General features: G+C 36.7%; 1 protein-coding gene across 1 annotated transcript in view; it reads left to right on the top strand.

Annotated features, from left to right (window-relative positions):
- The window catches only part of LOC127857153 (solute carrier organic anion transporter family member 4C1-like), a 62,768-nt gene that overhangs the window by 15,538 nt on the left and 22,102 nt on the right, over positions 1–25,128 (top strand). The window contains exons 2-4 of the mRNA XM_052393550.1: positions 17,368–17,680; positions 20,993–21,125; positions 21,939–22,087. Coding sequence (XP_052249510.1) covers positions 17,368–17,680; positions 20,993–21,125; positions 21,939–22,087 — 595 coding nt within the window. The remainder of the gene's footprint in view (positions 1–17,367; positions 17,681–20,992; positions 21,126–21,938; positions 22,088–25,128) is intronic.

The raw sequence follows: 25,128 nt of genomic DNA, 5'->3' as shown, positions 1-25,128 counted from the left end.
CATCGCATCCAATTTTAAAGCTATGTCTTATTCTATATACCTGCATAATTTTGCTAACGAGACCAATTAGACTTCTTTTTTGGCATTACATTTATTTTGAATTAGCAAATAATGTGTTTGCCCCGCCCCTCCCCTAGAAAATGTGACGAGTTTACGATTAAAAAAAAAAATCCTGAAATCTTTTATTTTTTAAAAACCACGGCTCATTACATGCCGCCGCCGACGCTGAACATCAATGCATGTACGAATAACATAAAATGTTAAAGTAATATGACGATTTTGTATACGATATTAATTACCTTAATTCGATCATGTGATGACAAATACATTACCCCTTCATAAGTCCATATTGCCCCTAAATGTCTATGGCTCGTACATGTTTGTATGATGTACACACCAGACAACCGTGAATAGCAAAGCTACGCATGTGCAAATCGTAAACTAAGTTTTAATACATGAAACATAGTATATTAGCTATTCGCGTTGCCGCGTCACTGTTTGATCGATGTTTTTAAGTTGTCAAATACATTCATGTTAAGACTGACTTGCGAGTGAGTGTTACACATTTTGCAATGACACTGACAGTCGTATATAACCGATTTATTAGTGAACTGTGTGTTGCAAGGGGTTGGGAATTATATAATCTGTGCTTGTCAAATAAATATACTTGATGAAGTAATCGAATCATACATTTACCGAAATACGTGAGGTATTTACCGACACAGGATGGCAAATTAAACCATATACACGTTTTAATATAAAAGGCGTATGTCCAACGAAGAAAACATGTGTCTCACATTTCCATGCTGCTTTGCAATGTAATTTATTATTATAATAATTTATTTTACTTTGTTATGCCAGTTACAAAGCCCTTGTTAACATAAAAAAGTGAAAGAAAATACAAAAAAACACGTTTACTACTAGTCTATACTTTAGTAGCCATAGTTTTGTATGTTTGTACTGCGATTGTATCCATTTTAATTATATACATGTAAATGTTTATATTGAGTTGGATATAGATCGATTATTGCGCTGCATATCAGGAATATGAGAAAAGTTCGTATTGGGTGTAACTTGTTAGTTAAGTTTGAATCTGAAATCAATATACTTTCTTGGGTAACCTGAACCCATCTGCTCTCCTTGAGTACGCCCTCTGTATTCTATGGTCGAGTCATTTTAAAAATACAATAATATAAAGCTAAAACTGTGTTCAACACTATATAACATTGAAGCAGCATGTTCAAAAATAAGTTTGTGCAGAACTCGTTTCCAAAAAAACATGACAGTTTGGTAAAACTGACAATGAAAAAGTCATTATTTCAACAAATAATGTTAACTATGAATTTCACTTCCACAAGCAAAATTACTAATGCGTAAGAAAACTGTATAAACAGTAGGTTCGTTCGTAGATAGTCATAAGGCGTTTCAAATTGTTCGATAATATGAAAAAAACGTGTAATATCAGCAACTATATTTAATGTGTGTATAACACGCTGCTCAAATTACTAGCCTGGTCGGTCTAGCTGTAGCTCGTTAGTTTTTGCTTCTACATTTTCGTAATCGACTTTTTTCATGCTTAAATAACTAGTTTATGCTATTCCAAATAGAATGGTTTGGTTGAAATTTATATATATATATATATATATATATAAGAAAATCTATTAACAAGTACCTGTACCCATACAACGCGTTATAAAATGTGTAACATGCAACTCTAGATGAAATAATTGTTATTCATACAATAGATTGTGATGCTCCGAAAGTAAATTACAGCATTGGCATTATTTTTAAAGTCGTTTGGTATATCTTTGCATAGCCTAAGTGTATTAACACACCGTTGTCGAACTGCATATGATTGAACAGGAAACATGAATAGGTCCTGGTGATGTAACCGACTTGTCATTCTCGCCAATATTGAATAGTATGTAATATCATCGATTATTGGTTCAGAAGTGTTGTGTGGACGTGCTCTCGGTCAGTAACTGTGTCACGCACGGGCAATATCTTTCTGTGCATTTTTTTCGCAAACGTTTTGATAAACAGTATGAGTGGCATTTTGTTGCAGATAAAATAAATTAAATAAATATTATATACATAGCTGCATAAGTGTTTTCGGTAATATTCCAGTAAATAATTTTGCATCCTGCCGTAATGCCTATTCAAAAGTTTTTCTCGTCTTGTATTAAAAACCATTTATCAATCGCTACCAAGCCTTTTGTGGTTATTTCCTTGTATCTGTTATGTGTGTTTTGTAACCTATTTGCTGAAGGTGGTTGCATTAAGGCTTATTGGACTGTTTTGAAGTAACATGATATACCGTTCCCGTTCTATACTGGGACCCTATAACAATTGGATTTGGTGTAAACTCACCTTTTAAGCGGACGCTAAGAAATACATGCACTTTACTTTTTTTTATTCTTTAGAAACACAATAACAGCGGTATACCATTTAATATTATGTGTAACAAGAGCTGTCTCCATAGGATAACATATGCCCCCAATAAACGAATTGATAGAAGTTATGAGCATTTTCAAAACTTAAACGCACTTTTTAAAACCTAAACGCGGACCCTAAGTTTAAGGTCAAGGTCAAAGGGGTCACAATTCGTGTGCGTATGGAAAGGCCTTGTCCATATACACATGCATACCAAATATGAATGCTACATCTGAAGCGTCATAGAAGTTATGAAGTTTTTCGAAACCTAAACACAAAGTGTGAAATAAAGACGGACAGACGGACGGACAGACGGACAGTGCGATCACTATATGCCCTCCTTCGGGGGCATAAAAAGTTTTGTTGTAAAATGTTGGATCTAATCATTCATAATTAACAATTACAACGACAAACATGTAGCCACATATAAAGACCGGTAGTGGATTCGTATACAGTTTTCACCACACAATAGGGATAGTAGCATGACAAGAAGAGTCCGAAAGATTCGCTACTTATATTATATATATCAGCGCTTGATAGCTCCACTGACGATCTTAATGGGGAAAATATGCAAGCAGCATGCCATTAGGAGACGTTCGCAGCCATATGTGGACTTAGAGACTAAGTTATAATTTGCAAAATGTTTTTTTGCAGCCTGCAGTGCAAACTGAAGGAAAATGTGTTAATGTCACATTTATGTTCATGTAATTTCCAGTGTTGTCTCTTTTCGTTTTGTTGTTGTTTAAGAATCTATGGTCATCCTGCGCCTTAAGTTGCGCGGGATTATCTCAAGAATATTGTATGCTATTTAGTAAGTTTCGATTATACAACTGACAGTGCCAAGTTTTATTGTGACTACATATTTTTGGGCTTGAATATTTTAAGTGCATTATATTTGAAAGAAATAGTAACTTCAGCGGAAAGATTTTATTTTTGTTTTGATAATTCTTGGGATTCGACAATTGTAAAGGGAGACTATTGATGCGTGTTGTGTTGTCATTTTGTTTCAGTTGTCGCCCTAAAAAGTTGTGAATATTAGTTTAAAAAGTGAATTGTGTCCAGATGTTTATTATGTAACTGAAATATTATTAAACCAGTTGAAGCATCAATTATTTTTCCCACAAGTCACGCAATGATTTGTCTCCATGTTATTTAATTGTGAATTATGTGTACACAAATGGGATTATAACAACCAGCGCTTATGTTAAGATTTTTGTTTCATGTATCTACCAATATATTTACTGCATCTGTGTCATCTATTCACCTGCGAATCTGATTTTTTTTAGCAATTGTGTGCAAAGAAAATTAGTATAAGTTAACAAAATATGTTCGAGTAACAGCGCTGTTATGTTAGAAAAGAAAGATGTATACTGTTCAAGATGATCATACTCATTCCCTGGATTCAGGAACATTTTCTTTATAGACACTGATTTGGACTGCGATAGGGTTGTGCTGGACAGGTTATGCTTTATCAGTTTAATTTAAGTACATGACCTAATGACCGTATTTTAAGTGCATTGATACATTATCGTGCGTCGCATAGATCATATATTTTGGACACTAATACAGTGCATGGGATATAATATGGATTATTCAAAAACTTGTGCATTTGTGACCTTAAATGTGAGGTTCATTGGTGTAAACGTGTATAAAAACGGTTTTATTTATTTCAGAATCTTATGTTTATGAAAGTATTTATTTGAGAAACCTCAACTAAGTCACTGAGTATACCGTATAATAAAGGCGATATACAATAAAATACGTCAAGAGATGAATACACTGGCTCTTTTAGAGCATGATTAATGTTCAGTATTACTGTTTCCTCACAAATATCATAACTAAAAGGAAAATTTGCGAATCCGAGTCAACTTTTTTTCAATAGTGTCAATTAACCCCAACGTGAAAAGGCACCTTTAAGTCTAAACGCGTGCTTCATTCTTATAATTAGCCTTGCTCTGTGAACAGGGGTTTTAGGGGCTGCATTGGCTAAGCTGGGATGAAACTTCACGCACATGCATTATACACCATTTTTGCACAGAAAGGCCCACATCTTAGAGTCGGTAAATGATCGCGCTCCATGGAGGACGTTGCAAATCCTTGTTTTACAATTGAGTTTAATTTAATTGACATAAGATATGAAATATAACACGTTCCCTAACTCAATTGAATTACTCGTGGTGTTCTGTTTCCACACATCAATTCTCCACCCTTGTCTTTTCGTCTATTCTTGAACCTTTTGATATCCAGTTCACTTGCACGTAACTTTCTCCGGAAATGATAGTTTAATGGCTCGCATTTATTTGTTGAGCACTAACACAATACAAGTTGAACACGACAAGATTTTAACTGAAAGTTAATAAAAGGACATGTGTTTGCTCCTGTGTGTCAACCTCGAAATGTTACTGTTCGATAATTCTATGTTATCTGGTACAAGTGTATTAAGGTAGCGCACCAGTAATGGGCACCTTTCCAAATATAATCTAATGTATTATTTTCTTAAGAATTATCATTTCACTGAACTACATGCACATTTTAGGTAGGTTTCCATGCTTTAAAAGATATAATGATTTTTTTTTCAAAACCAACTCGGCTTTTGTCCAGTTTATTTGCACCCCTGGGGTATATAAAAGTTCCATAATTCATCCAGATTTCCAAGTATGGGCAGTTGGTGTGTACAGGTGCAGTAAAGGTGTTTCAAGTTTAAACAAGATAAAATAAGTATTCTTTTACAGGCATTTATTTTTATAACTTGTTATCTGTGGAAGATCGCCATGAAATGTAAGTGATTTCAGCCAAGTAGAAATTGGGTTGGTTAAACACAGTGTCATAAAATTCAAAATAGAATCATTTAAGTAATATTTTGAACGTAGTTTTTATAAATACACTATATACAGCAAAAATACCAAGAAATAGACGGATTCACCGTTTACTTGTTGATATATAAAAAAATGCAACATGCATGATTCGTATTTTCAGCAGTAAATCACCCAATTTAGCCAAAACGTTGATTTAATTTTAAAAATTGAAGAATGTGCAAAAAAGTTGCAACATATTTCATGTTAAACTAATGAGCATGAATCAAAGCAGTATTATTAAGCTATCCAAAGTAATTATTTAAAGCATACAAGCATATTTGATTCTATTAACTGTAACTGAAGTGGCTATATTGACAGACGATGAAGAACCAAATTTTTTAACATTCAAGCCATTATATATGTACTGTGTACTATGGCAAACACTTCTTTTAATAACACATATTATAAAGAAGTTTCTCTATATAAGATAAATAGAGGATATTTGTTAGTGAATATGAAACATTTATTTTAATGAGAAGTGAGAATGTTTTTAGCGCGAGCGCATGGCGCTAGTGAGAATATGACAATTGTGTACTTCGATGCAAAGCTTGGTTTATACCGGTAGTTATTGCAATTTGTATTGCTGCAAAACCGAACTACTATTCAATAATAAACATAGCTTATATGCTATATTAAATCAAAACCCGTTAGAAAAGAAATAAAAACACCTTGCAAAAAGTATGCGTTGTCGGCAGGATTCGAACCTGCGCGGGAAGATCCCAATAGATTTCTAGTCTATCGCCTTAACCACTCGGCCACAACTTCTCATTACTACCTGCTTAACATCCATAAGTAAACAGAAAAAAGGCTCTTCAATCTTCGAAGAAATCGCGGGAAATCATTACAGTTGCGCTACCTTAAGTGGGTATGTTAACTTTAATGTGAGGGAACGTAATTTTTAATCGTATTTTATACAATTTTATGTCAGGATAAGTACACCGATGCTTGTGAAAGTGTGTTGTTATATGAATCCAGTTATGAGCGAAATGGGCTTAAAAGTCAATTTTAAAGAAAATCCAAAGTCAATATATTAAACGCTATTTACATTGAAATATGATAAAATTATCGGGAAAATAACGTTTGCGTGTTGTGTTTAACCTGAAAAAGATGATTTTGTTGTCCTTTATGATCGTAACTCGCAAAGCGTTGATTCGCTTATCTCCCCTGTTTTCCCCTGTTGTGTGACGTCAGAGCTGAACAAGCATTTTCGCGTCCGCTTAGAAAATAAGCGATAGATCAGAATTCGGGTTTTATTTTTTATTTTTGTATTGATATTTTTGTGAAATTGTTTTCGCAGTAATGGGGAAATGGTTATCTGTGCGGCCTTTCGCTGTAACTCACGTTCTGGAAAAGATAATGTGATTCTTTTCCAGTTTCCGAACGACAAAAAAATGAAAAAGATGTGGTGCACCAAAATCGTGCTAGCCATGTTTCCAAACACAAACTGTTTTCTCCAAATAAAAACAGCCGCGTCTGTTTCTGCCTCAGCATCGATCCACAGAATCACGCCGCGTCTTTACACGCGGCGATTACCCGAGTAAAAATATTTACAAATATTTATTGTATACTATAGCAAATGTTAAATAATTTTAAAATTAACGAAAATTAGAAACAGATACAGATAATACGCTGATATATTTACTTCTTCGCGATTGTGTTAACATTTCGTCAGCTTCTCTTCATACTTCATACAATTACCATCGGATGTCAACTGTCAAAACAATGATAATTCCGTGTATGGCCGATTTCCTTTTTTCACATTAAATTCTGGTAAATATTGAAGAAACAGTGCTCAAATTCCTAAACACAGACTTTCTCTATTTTTTCCAAAGTAGAGCTATCAAACGAATTCCAGCATATGTTTCTTTTTAAAGATTTGATGAAATTTCGATTAAAAGTTTCGTAGTGAATTTCAACTAAAGTACCGGAGTATCTCGCGAATTATTTGCCATTGACAATTTCTTGGAATACAATAAAAATCGAACACGCTGTATCGTTATCGTTACACTCTTTTAGTTCGTTCATTATTGAAAAATTACATTCAATTGCATACATTTGTTTTGAACTGTATACTAATCGCACAAACAATCATCGTATACAATTCAATGTTTGCATTAAAGGGGCCTTTTCACAGATTTTGGCTTTTTTTTTAACTTATTCATTAAATGCTTTATATTGATAAATGTAAACATTGGATCGTAAAAGCTCCAGTAAAAAATCAAGAATAAAATTAAAAAAGGAAAAGAACATTGCCCGGAGCAGGTTTCGAACCAGTGACCCCTGGAGTCCTGCCAGAGTCCTGAAGTAAAATCGCTTTAGCCTACTGAGCTATTCCGCTGTGTACACTAATTTGATGTATTTTATACCTTATATAAGCAATCTTCGTAGTTGCACAAAATTTAACGACAAAAACAGAACTCTCCAAATTATTCAATCGTTTCGCGTTGCAACGCTTTATAATTTTTAGGTTTAAAATCGTCAAAAGATGCATATAATGGCTATATTAGAGCATGGTAATTGTTCAGTATTACTGTTTCCTCACAAATATCATAACTAAAACGAAAATTTGCGAATCTGAAACAACTTTGTTCAATTTTGTCAATTTACCAAAGCGTGAAAAGATCCCTTTAAGATTGTCAAAATTATTTATACTTTGTTTGGTCTCACCGTCTGTGTATGATGTATGTTGGATGGTTCTCATTTGTTTTAAGAAATTATTTTGACAATAAATATCGTTATTTTTAACGTTTTAAGCAAGTCTCGTTTCCGAGATCATATACGGGAATTCACTGTGTGAGTTACTTCGATATTTTTACTGATCTATAAAAATCATTGTTTTGACAGACGGCACGTGCTTATCTAAAGTTTGTGTGCCGTAATAAACAGGATATTGGATGTTCAGGGCATTATTGGGCAATAAAACAAAAACGCGGTCTGCGGTTTTTGGTAGAACGTTTGTACTGACCAACATAATATTTGATATTGAACGTGCTTATCTTACTTTTAGGGATAAAAAAACACTGGTCGAAGCCATTGTGTGCTTCTTTGTGCCATAAAACACAATCCCGCTGGCTATTTTCAGTAGCACGCGTGGTCAGAAACTAACAAGTTAGAGTAATAAATCACAGAGATTATGATCTGAGAACTGCATGGAGTCTGAAATGAAACAGAATGCAGACAAATCAAAATGGTCGCAGCCTAATTTTTTAAAATAAAATTCGACATGTGGACATAAATGGTGAAATTATTAAAAATCAATTATGGGTTCGTCGTGGCTACAAACCACGGACTCTAGATGAGAATAGACACTCCGTGTTCAAACTGCGAAAAGCATAAACAACACGAAATTATCACTAATCCAGGTGCGGGAGCCTACAGCTAGGTGCGAGCACGGTTTCCTTTAAGCATCGGCGACTAAAAGGCTAACAACATTGAAATTTGGAAAATAAGACATATTCTGTTTATATCTGCTAACAATCCCGAATGTTTATTTGACGCTCGAATTTGTAAACGGCGCGCTAAGAGAAGACAATCAGAAGTGTGTTTCGGATTACAAATGTGTATTCTTATTGGGGAATTCAACAAAACATTTATATTTGTAATATATTTGTAATGAATTAAATATAAATTTGTTAATAAGCTTTCCGTGTCGAAAAACTATTTTGATAATATAATGCGTGACAAGCACGATTTCCAGGAGGATTACACCCGGTTGCTATCATCAATAGATCTAACTGACTACGATTTTATCGTGGAGGAGTACACATAAGGATTTTCGCAAAAATTAGGATATTATATTTTTCATTTTCGTCCATTAATAAAACGCTTCGGAAAAAAGTCGCGTCTTTACCCCCGAAAAATACGGTAGTGTGTTTTCTGTCCTCTGAAATTTTATTGAACTTTACATTTGCACTATGCATTTAAGTGGAAAGATTACGAACTAGACCAAACATGCGCGATGAACAGTTAGAGCATCGATGTAGTTACATCGATGGGTGCAAATGATTAGAATTATTGTTATAAGGTAAATTATGTGTTACAATAATACGATTTCGTTCACTTGCATATATTTACAAAGAATACAATAATTTAGATATATGATGAACAATCTAATAACGAACATTTTAGGGCTTTTTCCAGCCATTTTGGGAAAAGGAGTCTTGTGTAATTGAGATTTTTTTAAATCGATAAAATGGCGTGTACTGTACATATACGGTCTAATTTCATGCAGTTCATCTTCATAATGATCATATTCGTCAGAAAAGTCCATAAAAGTATTGATGTAATAGCAATGCAGTTGATCGTCTCGGCATAAATAACGCTGTTAAAAATAGCGGATGTACAGCGCTGACGTCACAGCAAGGGAGGAAAGTCAGTCCAACTTTTAGAAAACGGCGCGTTATTGGAAGATTTACCTGGTGATTTATGGCATAAGGCGCAACGCTTAATTGTTGCAAATAGTTTTATTCCGCATCTCAAACAATTATCTTTCATATTATAAAGTTTCCAAAAGTGTTAAAATTGACCTTTAATGGATGAACGGAAAGTCTCGTCTCAGATCAGAATGTGCAGTCCGCAGACGCAAATACATTAAGCCCAATTGTTTCACAGAACGAGGCTTATATGAACAGTATATATTCGGCTTGTGTATCGATTGCGGTATATAGCTCTTTATAATTAACCCGGCACTGACCTTTATGCATGAATAAATTAAATAATAAATAAATTGTAAGCGATTGAAGCAGACTAACGAAAGTTTATTGCTAATGTCATATTAAACTCGTGCAAAACATACACGGACAAAAACCGAATGCAAATATAGGAAACAATCCAAGCGTTTAAAGGGGCCTTTTCACAGATTTTGGCATTTTTTTAACTTATTCATTAAATGCTTTATATTGATAAATGTAAACATTGGATCATAAAAGCTCCAGTAAAAAAATCAAGAAAAAAATTAAAAAAAGGAAAAGGACATGGCCCGGAGCAGGTTTCGAACCAGTGACCCCTGGAGTCCTGCCAGAGTCCTGAAGTAAAAACGCTTTAGCCTACTGAGCTATTCCGCCGAGTATACATTTTTGACGTATTTTATACCTTATATAAGCAATCTTCGTAGTTTCACAAAATTTAACGACAAAAACAGAACTCTCCAAATTATTCAATCGTTTCGCGTTGCAACGCTTTATAATTTTTAGGTTTTAAAATCGTCAAAAGATGCATATAATGGCTATATTAGAGCATGGTTAATGTTCAGTATTACTGTTTCCTCACAAATATCATAACTAAAACGAAAACTTACGAATCTGAAACAACTTTTTTCAATTTTGTCAATTTACCAAAGCGTGAAAAGATCCCTTTAATTCATGATTATGAACGTCACGCAATTTTGGCATCTCAAAAAAAGACAGGCGAACTTAAAATTACTTAAACAATAAATCTGTATATTATATGGATTCTGGTTGAATACAAGTAGATTTTAGTTTGGCACAAAACGCTGCGTTAGAGTTACAATTAGACATACGAATGCTACTTTGGATCTACTTACTTTAACTGTGTAGAACCTATCTGAAAAAAATAATTACATTGCCACCCTTTTTTTCGTTCAAGAAAAATTTCGATACTTTTTGTGCAATTTGAAATGTGGATACGCAGTGGTTTAGGAATGGTTCACTTTACGTGAATGAGTATTGGGGATGGTTAGGTGGCGATGTAAGGCATTTATAGGGAGTTACACTTATCTGTCTAGAGATAATAACGTACTTTCATTTTTTCTAACTTAATCAACCTTTTGAATACCACTAGTGAAGTTATCTCCGGCGTGCATGCCTCGTAAAATAGGGTAGAGAATGGTCAGATTATAAATCGAACCACTTTTTATGTCCCCCACTATAGTAGTGGGGGACATATTGTTTTTGCCCTGTCTGTCTGTCTGTTGGTCTGTTGGTCTGTCTGTTGGTCTGTTGGTCTGTTTGCGCCAACTTTAACATTTATATTAATACATTTGCCGTGAATTACCTGATAATAATATTATAAATGTTTAATAGTGGACATTGAAACATTGTGCACCAGCACGCTGTGATTAAGTGTACCCAATTATTATTTTTAACACCTATTGTTTTGATAACGTGTGCTGATGTGTTGCTGAACCACATTTATGTGAACGGTGGTTGACCTAAATATAAGCTTAGTCGATATCAAGTGCGTGGTTGACTCGTCGGGTTCACATGTATGGTCGTACATTAACTGTCTAGCGGTATTATACTTTTTTGACAGGGTAGGATTACCTTTAAAAATCTCCAGTTTTAGCTGTATCTGAATCATGTTAAATCGATGAAGCATTGTGAAGTGTATCGCGATTGTGGTTACATGTATACAAATCAGGAAAGCACACGGGTTTCATTAATTTTAAAAGGAAACATCTTTTTTTATTAATTCGATTCCGTCAGTTGACAGCTGGAGCATACGTAAATTTTAACCTAAAAGCTTCCGAAAATTGACTAGTTCATGTATACCTGTCTACATGTCCGGAATACGCTGTGACACATGTAGGTGTGTGCGTACTTGTACACGTTCATATATGAAGCAAAGTGTTCGGAGCACGCTGTTAAACAATAGTAGGTCTCGTTTGAAATGGATAGCAATGGAGTTCAAAACAATGAGGTAAGATTATAGTATGCTTTAAAAAATGACTTTACTACTATTGCGAGGTCTGTATTATAGCATGGCATGTCAGAATGTAGTCCAACTTGTTGACGCTCTCAAATATTAAGCTACTTTTTATATTGAATTTAGCCCATATAAAAAGTATCTCTAAATTCTTTGCGCGTCTTATAAATAAGACTAATCAGAATGTGGACTTCTTTTTACGAATGCAATACATTTGCTAAATCATACCAAACAGTTTTACGTTTGCAGGTATAAGTGCCAGGCATTGTTCTGCCTATCTCACGGTTCCGATAGTGGGCCCCATTCCTAATGCCAAATATGGATATTTTTCCCAATTCTAAAAATAATCCAAATTTCCGACCAAAATGATCGAAGCCGAAAAATGCGTTTCCCGGTAGGTATCCTTAATGACATATCAAGCTATTTATTTTATTTGAACTTCAAGCATAACAAAGTCTGTTTTTTTATTATCATACACATACTTACGTCAGCAGTTGACAATGACTATTGCATGGTTAAAAACAATACCTATTACCTAGGCAATACCTATGTTTGAAAACATTAGATTTAATAAGAAAAAAATCAGAAAAATTATTTCCCAAAATAATGCTTTTTTCGATGAAAATTCTTTCCAATTTATATTTCGCGACTCGAAAAATCCCTAATTTGCGAGGCACATTTTCCCAAAAAAGAAAGAAAAAGGCCTGAGTGTATATCGACCATTAGAGAAAGATTGAGAGTGTGTGTGCATTTCGAAGTTTATGAGGTACTTCCGCCCCTGAGGCTGCATTATGTGTGCAACCCGAGGGCACTGCTGTCAAATAAACCTGCTTGACTCACGACAGATTTGACGAATGTTAAATTATTGATGCAATTTCTAGCTACTTTTTTTTTGACGAAGTGATTTTTACTTTGATGAGGTCTTGTGCTTGTGCTGTTGGTTAGCCGGTTTGCTTGGTGGACTCTCAACCTGTCTTCTATGATGACCACTAACAAGCTCACATGCGCCGGTGACCGCCATTGTTTTTTTAAAAATCATTTTGCGAAAGGGACCTGTTCCCTTTGGATTGAGAAAAAAAGCTACGTTTTTAGTAAAATAAGAACATTAGTAACTGTGTTGTTTTTGGTAACTAATACTTCCAAATTGAGAATAAAAGTTTTTTCAATATTATACATGTATTTACTAAGGTTCAGCTTGTGGAGCTATTTATTTTTTAAACCTATGAATTTATGCCTAGCGTCTCGAAAAAAAAGGAATTGGCAAACAGCGTAGACCCAGATGAGACGCCGCATGTTGCGGCGTCTTATCAGGGTATGCGCTGTTTGCTTAAAGGAATTTCTGTAAGAAATATTCTAAATATAGAAATACATACACTAGACATCCATTATTTTGGAAATAAATTGATCCAATTTAGAAGGACGGGAGAGTCCACTAGGCATAAATGGGTTAACAACAACAACAAAACTAACAACTGGAGCGGGTATAACACCCAGATCGCCGAGGTAAGGAGTGCGTCTAGAAACCTTTAGGCTCACTGGACAGCCGCTATTGGTGTTCAAATGAGTCGTGTTCTGAGAAAACAGGGCATAATGCATGTGCGTCAAGTGTCGTCCCAGATTAGCCTGTGCAGTCCGCACAGGCTAATCAGGGACGACACTTTCCGCCTTTATGACATTTTTCGTTTAAACGAAGTCTTTTCTTAGCAAAATCCACTTTAGGCGGAAAGTGTCGTCCCTAATTAGCCTGTGTGGACTGCACAGGCTAATCTAGGACGACACTTTACGCACATGCATTATGCCCAGTTTTCTCAGAACATAACTCTAATGCGCAGGAGTTTAACCACGAGGGAGCTACTTTGAAGAGATGCAGTAACCAAAATAGAGTTTTTTATTGACCAACAAACAACGATGCACGATTAGTTCTTTACATTACATTCTTGTTTTGCATAAATGTTTATTTGAGGCGAATCGGCCTTAGTTGCACTGATCAACATGAAACTTTGAACTTTCTTACATTAAGTTTCATGCTCTACAAGAGAGCAGTATGCATTCTAAATGTCAAACAGATTGGGCATGCAGCTTACGTGAAGTTATTTGAGAGTATCAATGTGATTTTTTAGACGCAAATTTAATTTGACGGGAACTGTAAAGTTTGTTGAACCCTTTTCTTCGTTCCGTTTCGTAGAAGTTCAAGTAATCGTTGTGTAGGTAATCGTTGTAAATAAAATCATAAAAAGGACAAATTTAGGGAAGGTAAAATTATATACCACATATATATCAAACACATACATATAACCACATATATATAACATTTACATATACATATATATGTAAATGTAACACATGCTATATTGAAAATATGCAGAAGGGATAATATTTACGCGTGCGTTCAAGTAACCATCTGACAAAAGAACACCCTTCCATATTGAAATCCTAGCTACAGCGCCGTTGTCTTTGTAACTAAGTGTTTTTTACTCAATACATAAGATTATAACCCCTCTAACTCAGTATAGATGATTTAGACTCAATCGTCAGTGTCGAAGATCACCCCATTCTTAATATCGAAGATTTCCAACCTGTTTAACTCAAAATAGATTTCCACTCCATTCTCAATATCGGAAATTTCCTCCATGTTACTCAATTTAGTCGATTTCAACCATTTCTAATTCGCCTTCATAAATATCCCACCCGCTAACTCAATATCGAAACCCTTCCATAATTTTTCACTCAATATTGAAAGCGTCCACCCTTCGAACTCAGTATTGAAGAATCCACCCTTTTAACTTAATATCGAAGAATCCACCCTTCTAACTCAATATTGAAGTTTTCTACCCTATTTGACCCTATATCGAAGAACTCCACCCCTTCTCGATTCAATATCGAATAGTTACATCACTCTAACTCAATATTGAAGATTTTTTCCGTTTCTGACTCAATATCGAAGATTTCCACACCCTTGACTCGAATTTCACTTTTTGATGTTTTAACCTACTGCACACATATAATATTTCTTTTGACATTTTCAATTTCCCTTTCAAAATATGTTTTATACAGTTACCTTACACTCTTATGCCAAGGTATTTATGTATAACTGTGTCGTGTATGGGAGTGGGAAATGACATTGTGTGGTTAGATAATATGATAAAATGATATCTAATACGCCATAAATAGTAATTTGATTTAAGCGATGTTATAGGTCACTTTAAAGTGTGTTGCATTTCATTACAAATTGTTTAATATGTCGGATTGGCATTTGAAGGGTATATTTTGTACTGCTATAATAACATCATTAAAAAGGAATGTTAACCAGTTAACTATGTCAATACTGAGGCATTTCAATAGGACAAGGACTCGAGGTACACTTAAATAAAAGTAAACGTTTTTTTATTATGCCCCCCTTCGAAGAAGAGGGGGTATATTGCTTTGCTCATGTCGGTCGGTCGGTCCGTCCGTCCACCAGGTGGTTGTCATACGATAACTCAAGAACGCTTGGGCCTAGGATCATGAAACATCATAGGTACATTGATCATGACTCGCAGATGACCCCTATTGATTTTGAGGTCACTAGGTCAAAGGTCAAGGTCACGGTGACTCGAAATAGTAAAATGGTTTTTGAATGATTACTCAAGAATGCATACGCGGCCAACAGGGCACACTCTGAACAATATTACTGAAGCAACTGGTCTGTAATCCTAAATCTATAATTATCAGTCCAATGAAACATCATCCTTCCTTTTAGTAAAATACAGTGGATAAGTAAAAATATTATCAGAATATGAGATTTTTTGTAAATTTTGTATATTCAATATTGTGTTAATGTTTAATTTTGTTGATTAATATAAATATAAGCAGGACAGGGGAGGTAATACACTCTTATATACAGGGGAAACAAATGCAATAAGTTTAAATTTATTGTTACAGCATTTGCCTTCCTTGTAATATATTTAAATTTTACCAAATGTAAGGCTAACTGCATTTTTGTAATGCATACTACTACTACTACTACTACTACTACTACTGCTGCTGCTGCTGCTGCTGCTGCTGCAGCTGCTGCTACTGCTGCTGCTACTACTACTACTACTACTACTACTACTACTACTACTACTACTGCTGCTACTTCTACTACTACTACTACTACTACTACTACTACTACTACTACTACTACTACTACTACTACTACTACTACTACAACTACTACTACTACTACTACTACTACTACTACTACTACTACTACTACTACTCTACTAGTGCTACTACTACTACTACTACTACTACTACTACTACTACTACTACTACTACTACTTCTACTACTACTACTACTACTACTACTTCTACTACTACTACTACTACTAATACTACTACACCACCTCCACCAAAACCCCACCCCACCGCACCCACCCACCCACCCACCCACCAACCACCACCACCACCACCACCACCACCGTTCACAGTGACAAAAAACGTATTCACACAATGGCTGTTACTACAACTTATAGCCCATATAGGGAGGCATGCATGTTTTACAAACAGCCATTGTTTTGGTAGATTTGCATCTATGACGACATTATGTATAATGAGGTTTTGTGTTCGCATACATTTATGACAGAAATGAACTACATGTCTGTTAGGTGGATGGAGCATTTTAACTTAAGGGAAGTGAAACCCGTCAAAATCCAAATACGAATGATACGGAAAATACTTTTTTGAAAATGTTCTTCGTTAGTATAAGAAGTTACAAACACATGTATCAGTCAAATACACAGTTGTATGGCCTGACGCGTTAATAACATAGCAACCGTTTTCGTGGAACTGAATTCTGAATATATGTTTAATTAAACTGTAATTGAAAAGAGACGTGCATGAGATTACATTTTCACTTGAATTACAAATAATGCATCGGCCAGCAATAAGGTCATACATGTGTAACATGTATAAGACGATCATATATAAAGTATCGGAAAAAGTACATGTCTTAGGAGTATTGAATTATGCCAACGTGTCAAGCCGTCGAAGTGCCTTAATAGTCACGTTCGACAGATCGGTTTCGGCGAAAGAGACACTGCAATATCAGTCATGGGTGACCACTTTTATTCACTGAAAATATAGGACAAACAGTGTCCGAACAAGTCCCAAATAAAAAACTGGGCAAAATGTTTGGTGGTCTCCTAAATATCACCGACCCGACCTCTAGTCACGGACAAACATTAAATCTACAAAGTGGGTAGTTGCCCAGAAACTTTCGTCAAAGAGCTGGGTCAGCGCTGCGATTTTTAATGAAATTAAAAAATAACTGTTTTTTTTTTACCAAGATCCGACGACCTTCGCAGAGACTGTGTTAAGGAGACACTAGCGATAAAGTTGGTCATTTTATATATGAATCAGACGTCAGGAATCAATAGCTCTGGTTTTCTTTCAGGCATTCCCCAAGTTACGCCGGAAAGACCCGGTGTTTGCAGAGGAGCTGGTGCCGCTCACTCTGGGGTCCGACAGCGAGGCGGATGACGTCATGTTCAGTCACGAAGCAAACGCAAGTTTTCCTCCCACGCCGCTTCAGGACGGATACCACGTCGATGGCGTTAATGGTGACGCGATGTATAAGGAAAAGGCGCGACCGGAACCGGAAGTAGAGACGCGTTGCGGGTACTGGGCTTGCCGACCGGTAGCATTGCAGAAGTTGAACAACCCGAGGGCCCTGCTAGCGTTCATGTGTTTCTTCTGCATGGCGCAAGGTGAGATCCAGTGAGTCGTGTTCTGAGAAAACTGGGCATAATGCATGTGCGTAAAGTGTCGTCCCAGATTAGCCTGTGCAGTTCGCACAGGCTAATCAGGGACGATACTTTCCGCCTAAACTAGATTTTTGCTAAAATGAGACTTTCTTTTATTAAAAAATATTATAAAAGCGGAAAATGTCCCTGATTAGCCTGTGCGGACTGCACAGGCTAATCTGGAACGACTCTTTACGCACATGCATTAAATCCTCTTTTCACAGAGCAAGACACAAGTCTTAAAGAAATACATTAAAAGCGTAAAATGTTATTTGTTATTAAGGCAGTTTACATTAATATGTTTTAAACAGGTTAATATTGCTTAAAAAGTGTATGAATCAATTTCACCAAAAGACCCTCTTGTTTTTGTAAGCCGAACCAAAATGATCTGTCTCTTAAATACAACTTTTGTTAAGATTTCCGAAAGGAGCTTTGTGAATAGCTTCCGAGTATTTATGAGCCGTGCTCTGTGAAAATGGGGTTTAATGCATGTGCGTAATGTGTCGTCCCAGATTAGTCTGTGCAGTCCGCACAGGCTTATAATAATCGACACTTTCCGCTGTTATACTTTTTGTTAAAAAAAGCCTCTTCTTATCAGTGTGTCGTTCCTGATTAGCCCATGCGGACTGCACTGGGCCTGATTAGCCCATGCGGACTGCACTGGGCCTGATTAGCCCATGCGGACTGCACTGGGCCTGATTAGCCCATGCGGACTGCACTGGGCCTGATTAGCCCATGCGGACTGCACTGGGTCTGATTAGCCCATGCGGACTGCACTGGGCCTGATTAGCCCATGCGGACTGCACTGGGCCTGATTAGCCCATGCGGACTGCACTGGGCCTGATTAGCCCATGCGGACTGCACTGGGCCTGATTAGCCCATGCGGACTGCACTGGGCCTGATTAGCCCATGCGGACTGCACTGGGCCTGATTAGCCCATGCGGACTGCACTGGGCCTGATTAGCCCATGCGGACTGCACTGGGCCTGATTAGCCCATGCGGACTGCACTGGGCCTGATTAGCCCATGCGGACTGCACTGGGCCTGATCAGCCCATGCGGACTGCACTGGGCCTGATTAGCCCATGCGGACTGCACTGGGCCTGATCAGCCCATGCGGACTGCACTGGGCCTGATTAGCCCATGCGGACTGCACTAGGCCTTATTTGCCCATGCGGACTGCACTGGGCCTGATTAGCCCATGCGGACTGCACTGGGCCTGATCAGCCCATGCGGACTGCACTGGGTAATCTGGGACGACACTACGCATATGCTTTAAACCCCCTTTTCACAGAGCACGGCTCATATGTAAATGAAATCATTAATGGATCTCGATTTATGAGAAATGGTTTATTGCTAATGCTAATTATTATACCCCCGCCCAAGGGGATGTTAACGAGTTACGCCGTCGGTCGCTCTGTTTGGGTGTTGGTTTGTCGGTATGCCCGGGTGAAATGTTACACATTTGTAGAGCAAGCAGCTTCTTCGTGTCTCAATCGATTCAATTAAAACTTGCAATATGTCATCCCATTGACTTATTTATGTGAGTCGCAACTTTGAAACGTAAGTTCTTCAGTTATGTGCCCTTGCATGTAGCTATTTTTATGGCATAAACATTTATGTATCTATTATTTTTTGCAGCGAACTTATTGAATTGAAACTTGAAAAATTATCATAACCACGAAGTGCAGATGTGCAGAACACCTTTTTAGCTCGACTATTATATATGAAATATATATAGTGGAGCTATCCTACTCACCCCGGCGTCGGCGTTCCCGTTCCCGTGTGCGTGAGCGTTGGAATGTTAAAGTTTGCGTACCACCTCAAATATTTCCTATGTCCTTTCACATATTGCTTTTATATTTTGCATACTTCTTTACCAACATGACCCCAATCAAGCATTTTGTAAGTATTATGGCCCTTTTTTCACTTAGAATATGCATATTATTGATAAATATATGTTAAAGTTTGCGTACCACCTCAAATATTTTCTATGTCCTTTGACATATTGCTTTCATATTTTGCATACTTCTTTGCCAACATGATCCCAATCTATGAACAAGAACAGACAACTTTATCAAGCATTTTGACAGAATTATGGCCCCTTTTATACTTAGATAATTGAACATTTGGTTAAGTGTTGTGTTTTGGTCCATTTTACTCCCAAAGTATCATAGCTATTGCTTTCAGACTTGGAAAATTCGCTAATTATCGTAAGGGGACTGTTCAGGTAAGTTGCATAACTCTGGTTGGCTTTTTAACGGAATTATGGCCCTTTTTTGTCTTAGTAACTTGGTATATTTTGTTAAATTTTGTGTTTAGATCCACTTTACTTCTAAAGTAAAAGGCTTTTGCTTTCAAACTTCAAATACGTTCTTACTATCATGATGGTACTGTACCTGGCAAATTCAATTTGACCTTGACCTTTGAATGACCTTGACTCTCAAGGTCAAATTATTAAATCTTGCTAAAATTGCCATAACTTCTTTATTTATGATCAGATTTGATTCATACTTTGACAAAATAACACTTACCTGACATACCACAATGGACTCCACCCAAACCATTCCCCATGCCCCACCCCAGAATCCCCCCACAAAATTTTATATATATATATATATATATATATATATATATATATATATATATATATATATATATATATATATATTATGTTTTTTGTTGTTGTTGAAAGATCATCTATTAAATTACCACAGACCCACATTATACCCCCCTCTCCATGATGGTTTACGTTGTACTGTCAAGCACTCGGATAGTCGAATGCGCTGTCCTCTGACAGCTCTTGTTTCTGGCCGAGTGATGCACACGCCCCTGCATTATGTGCTCTTGAATGTTGCCAATTTAATGACAGAAGCACAAACCGTTCTAAATGTGTGAAATTTAACCACGGACAGCTCTGCAACTGCCTGTGACAAAGCTTTGCGGGGTATTTTAAGTAAATTTTGTGACAAATTGCTTGTTATATTAATGCATTTGCAATTTTTATAATAATATTTGTTGATAAATTTACGGCAATTGTAATGACTTTTTGTAAAAAGACACCGTTTAATACTTTATTGAAACTGACATGTCTTTGAATTAATTCTTCGTTACCAATCGTAGATAATGTAACAGTCTATGTAATCTCATCTTTGTACAAACAAAATATAGAAACAAATGCCGTTGGCTGTTTACTGGAGGCTAACTTAAAATACAGAGAGTACGTGCAATGTTGTTTTCGCACCTGCACATTATACGTGTAATGCATCTGGTTGCAGGCTTCGTCGTGAACGGTATCAACAACGTGTCGACCACCTCCGTGGAGCGGCGGTTTCAGTTGCCTAGCAGCCGCGTGGGCATCATCTCGAGCGCGTACGACCTGTCAGCCGCCATACTGGGCATCTTCGTCAGGTAAAAGTGTTTTTTAAACATTTTTGGAATGGTGCCGCCTTGCGAAAGATCGCGTTGTTTTGACTACTATTGGGATATTGGAGTAGTTGTTTTTTTGGGTAATAAATACCTTAAAAATGAGAATAGAGTAGTTTTCAATATTATAATTACTCAGGTTTAAATTAAAGACCTTGATAGTGATATGAACTTAATGATGACGTTAGAAAAGAAACCTTCTATTGATTCTTTTAGGCTGTAATTTTTGGGAAAATATACTTTTTGAGATTGGGGATGGTACCGAACTTCGGCCACAAATTCGAGCTTAAATACCCAACTGGGTACGTCAGCCAGAAGGACCTATCAGTTTTTCACTACTGTATTGTTCCCACTAACTGATTACATTGACCTTCTTAGATTCTTAGGCCTATTGAGGACAAGAGTTATTATTTTGCTATTCTATAATATGTAAAGTCAAAAGGTCTTATCATTATTTGCACATATATGCTGATGAAATGTTTTTGCTTTCAATACAAGATAATGCGCCCAACTTTAAATGTTTGGATCTGATTTCTACATGGTACGATACTAGTTACTGTTACAAAGACTTAAATTTTTAACTTTTGTCTCTGTTTCATATAATACTTCGCATATAAGTTGTATATCATTTAATGTGTTTAATTATAGCAAATGAGAACATCTTTGTTTAGTCTTATGCGTATTTCAAGCAAAAGTTCGAACCAAAAACTTTGTGCTATTATATCAGGAAAAATTTTGAGCCGTATTTTTATTGTTTACCGGGGTTTTTACATTTGTATCTGCGGTTTCATATTACAGTTTCATGGGCTCCGGTCGTCAGAAGGCGAAATGGCTGGCGATAGCATCCGTTACTATGGCGATTGGCTCGTTCGTGATGGCGCTCCCGCACTTCACTTCCGGGCTCTATGAGTACGGTCGTGACCTTTCACTGACCTGCAACAAGGAGGGTAAGATAAACGAACGTAAAAAAACAACAACAAACGAGGTATCATTTCCGCTCCCACCCCGATTAAGAAGACAATTTTACTGCATTTATCTAATCTACAAATGAACCCTGTATCTAAACTTTGGTTAAATAGCGACCCGACCCGGTATCGCATGTAAACAATTGAGTCGTGTTCTAAAAAAACTGGGCTTAATGCATGTGCGTCAAGTGTCGTCCCAGATTATTCTATGCAGTCCGCATAGGCTAATCAGGGACGACACTTTCCGCTTTTGTGGTATTTTTAGTTTCAAGGAAGTCCCTCCTTACCGAAAATCAAGTTTAGGCGGAAAGTGTCGTCCCTGATTAGCCTGTGTGAACTACACAGGCTAATCTGGGACGACACTTTACGCACATGCATTATGCCCAGTTTTCTCAGAACACGACTCAATTTGTTCCGTATGGTCGTGTTTTTGTTTTCGACCCGTCAGGCCCTAATGTCTACGGTTGTTTGTTCAACGATCTGCAGTTAGTTGAGAGGGTAATGCAACCACAACTGAGTCAAAACTCAATATACTTGTATGTATGTATGTACTTGTCTATGATTATTATGGAACCCCGTAAAACTAAATTTGTTATTTCAAAAGTATATTTGTAATATGCATGCTGAAAGTGTACGTGACAGTTTTCAAATAATACGGCTGGTGAAACTGCATGTAACATTTCACACTGCAAGTGTCACTTTACAAGTAACATGTACATGTATTATGAAATTGAACAATATTTAGTGTTTCTTTGGTTGCATGTATTTTGAAACTACAGGTGACATTTAAAGCATTTGTTAAAACGTGACGAAGTAATTTACAAGTAACACGCAGCATGTTGAAATTACTAGTGACATTTAATATGCAACACATGTATTGAAACTGTACCGGATTGTTTTTGCATGTAACGTGCATTTTGAAAAGATACGTCATATTTTAAAATGTAAAAATGAATGACATTTAACAAGTTTGTTAATTCTGAATATCCGAAACTGCACATGACCTTTCAGAAGTAACAAGCATGCTCATTGAAAAAACTGCACGTGACATTTCACAAGTACCTACACGCTGATTTCAAGATAAATAAATTGCGCGCGACCTTTCACAAGCGACATACAGGCAGAATTCTTAAAATATATGTGACATTGACAAGTAACATACACGAAGATTTCTTAAAATTGCATGTGACATTGCGTAAGTAACAACATGCGTAAGTCTTTAAATTGTATTTGACATTTCACAAGTAACATACATGCTGATGTTTTTTTTTTATTTCTTGTGGCATTTATCAAGTAATATAAATGCTGATTTTTTTATATAAATTAGACGTGACATTTCACAAGTAACATACATGCTGTTTTTTATGCTCCCCATATATATATGGGGAGCATATACAATGTAGTTGCCAGTTTGAGGTTACTTCCTTCCGTCACACTTTTGCTACCGTTTCTCATAGCGCCTTCAATACTTTACCTATCGCTTTCATATTTGGCATGTATGTACCTTGCATGGACCTCTACCTTTTGATTAGGTTTGAGGTCACTGGGGTCAAGGTCAAGGTCACCGAGGCTAATAATAGACTTCCTTCCGTCACAATTTTGCTACCGTTTCTCATAGCGCCTTCAATACTTAACCTATCGCTTTCATATTTGGCATGTAGGTACCTTGCATGGACTTCTACATTTTGATGAGGTTTGAGTTCACTGGGGTCAAGGCCAAGGTCACCGAGGCTAATAATAGACTTCCTTCCGTCACAATTTTGCTACCGTTTCTCATAGCGCCTTCAATACTTAACCTATCGCTCTCATATTTGGCATGTAGGTTCCTTGCATGGACTTCTACCTTTTGATGAGGTTTGAGTTCACTGGGGTCAGGGCCAAGGTCACCGAGGCTAATAATAGACTTCCTTCCGTCACACTTTTGCTACCGTTTCTTATAGCGCCTTCAATACTTTACCTATCGCTTTCATATTTGGCATGTAGGTACCTTGCATGGACCTCTACCTTTTGATGAGGTTTGAGGTCACTGGGGTCAAGGTCACCGAGGCTAATAATAGACTTCCTTCCGTCACAATTTTGCTACCGTTTCTCATAGCGCCTTCAATACTTAACCTATCGCTTTCATATTTGGCATGTAGGTACCTTGCATGGACTTCTACCTTTTGATGAGGTTTGAGTTCACTGGGGTCAAGGCCAAGGTCACCGAGGCTAATAATAGACTTCCTTCCGTCACACTTTTGCTACCGTTTCACATAGCGCCTTCAATACTTTACCAATCGCTTTCATATTTGGCATGTAGGTACCTTGCATGGACTTCTACCTTTTGATGAGGTTTGAGGTCACTGGGGTCAAGGTCAAGGTCACCGAGGCTAATAATATACTTCCTACCTTCACACTTTTGCTACCGTTTCTCATAGCGCCTTCAATACTTTACCAATCGCTTTCATATTTGGCATGTAGGTACCTTGCATGCACCTCTACCTTTTGATGAAGTTTGAGGTCACTTGGGTCAAGGTCACTGAGGCTAATAATAGATTTTCTCAAGGTCATACTTTTTTCCACACAATTAAACCATATATCGACAAAGCATTATTGGGGAGCATCCATCAGTTTTACTGATATCCTTGTTTAAATTGCACGTGACATTTTACAATTAACGTACATGCTGATTTTTTAAATTGCACTTAGCATTTCACAAGTGACATAAACGCTGATTTTTAAACAATAACATGTTTAATTTTACAGGTAACATCCACACTGTTTTTTTTAATGTCATGTGACGTTACCTAAGTAGCATAATTCTGAATACTAGTATCTGAAATTGCATGTGACGTTTCACAAGTAACACAATTATGAATACTAGTATCTGAAATTGCATGTGAAATTTTACTATCACCATACACGCTGATTTTCTGAATCCGTATATTTGAGTCGCGTTCTGAAAAAATCTGGGCATAATGCATGAGCGTAAAGTGTCGTCCGAGATTAGCCTGTGCAGTCCGCACAGGCTAATCAGGGACGAC

Source organism: Dreissena polymorpha, chromosome 14, assembly GCF_020536995.1.
Source record: "Dreissena polymorpha isolate Duluth1 chromosome 14, UMN_Dpol_1.0, whole genome shotgun sequence".
Classification (NCBI taxonomy): domain Eukaryota; kingdom Metazoa; phylum Mollusca; class Bivalvia; order Myida; family Dreissenidae; genus Dreissena; species Dreissena polymorpha.
This window is presented reverse-complemented; position numbering and strand designations above follow the sequence as displayed.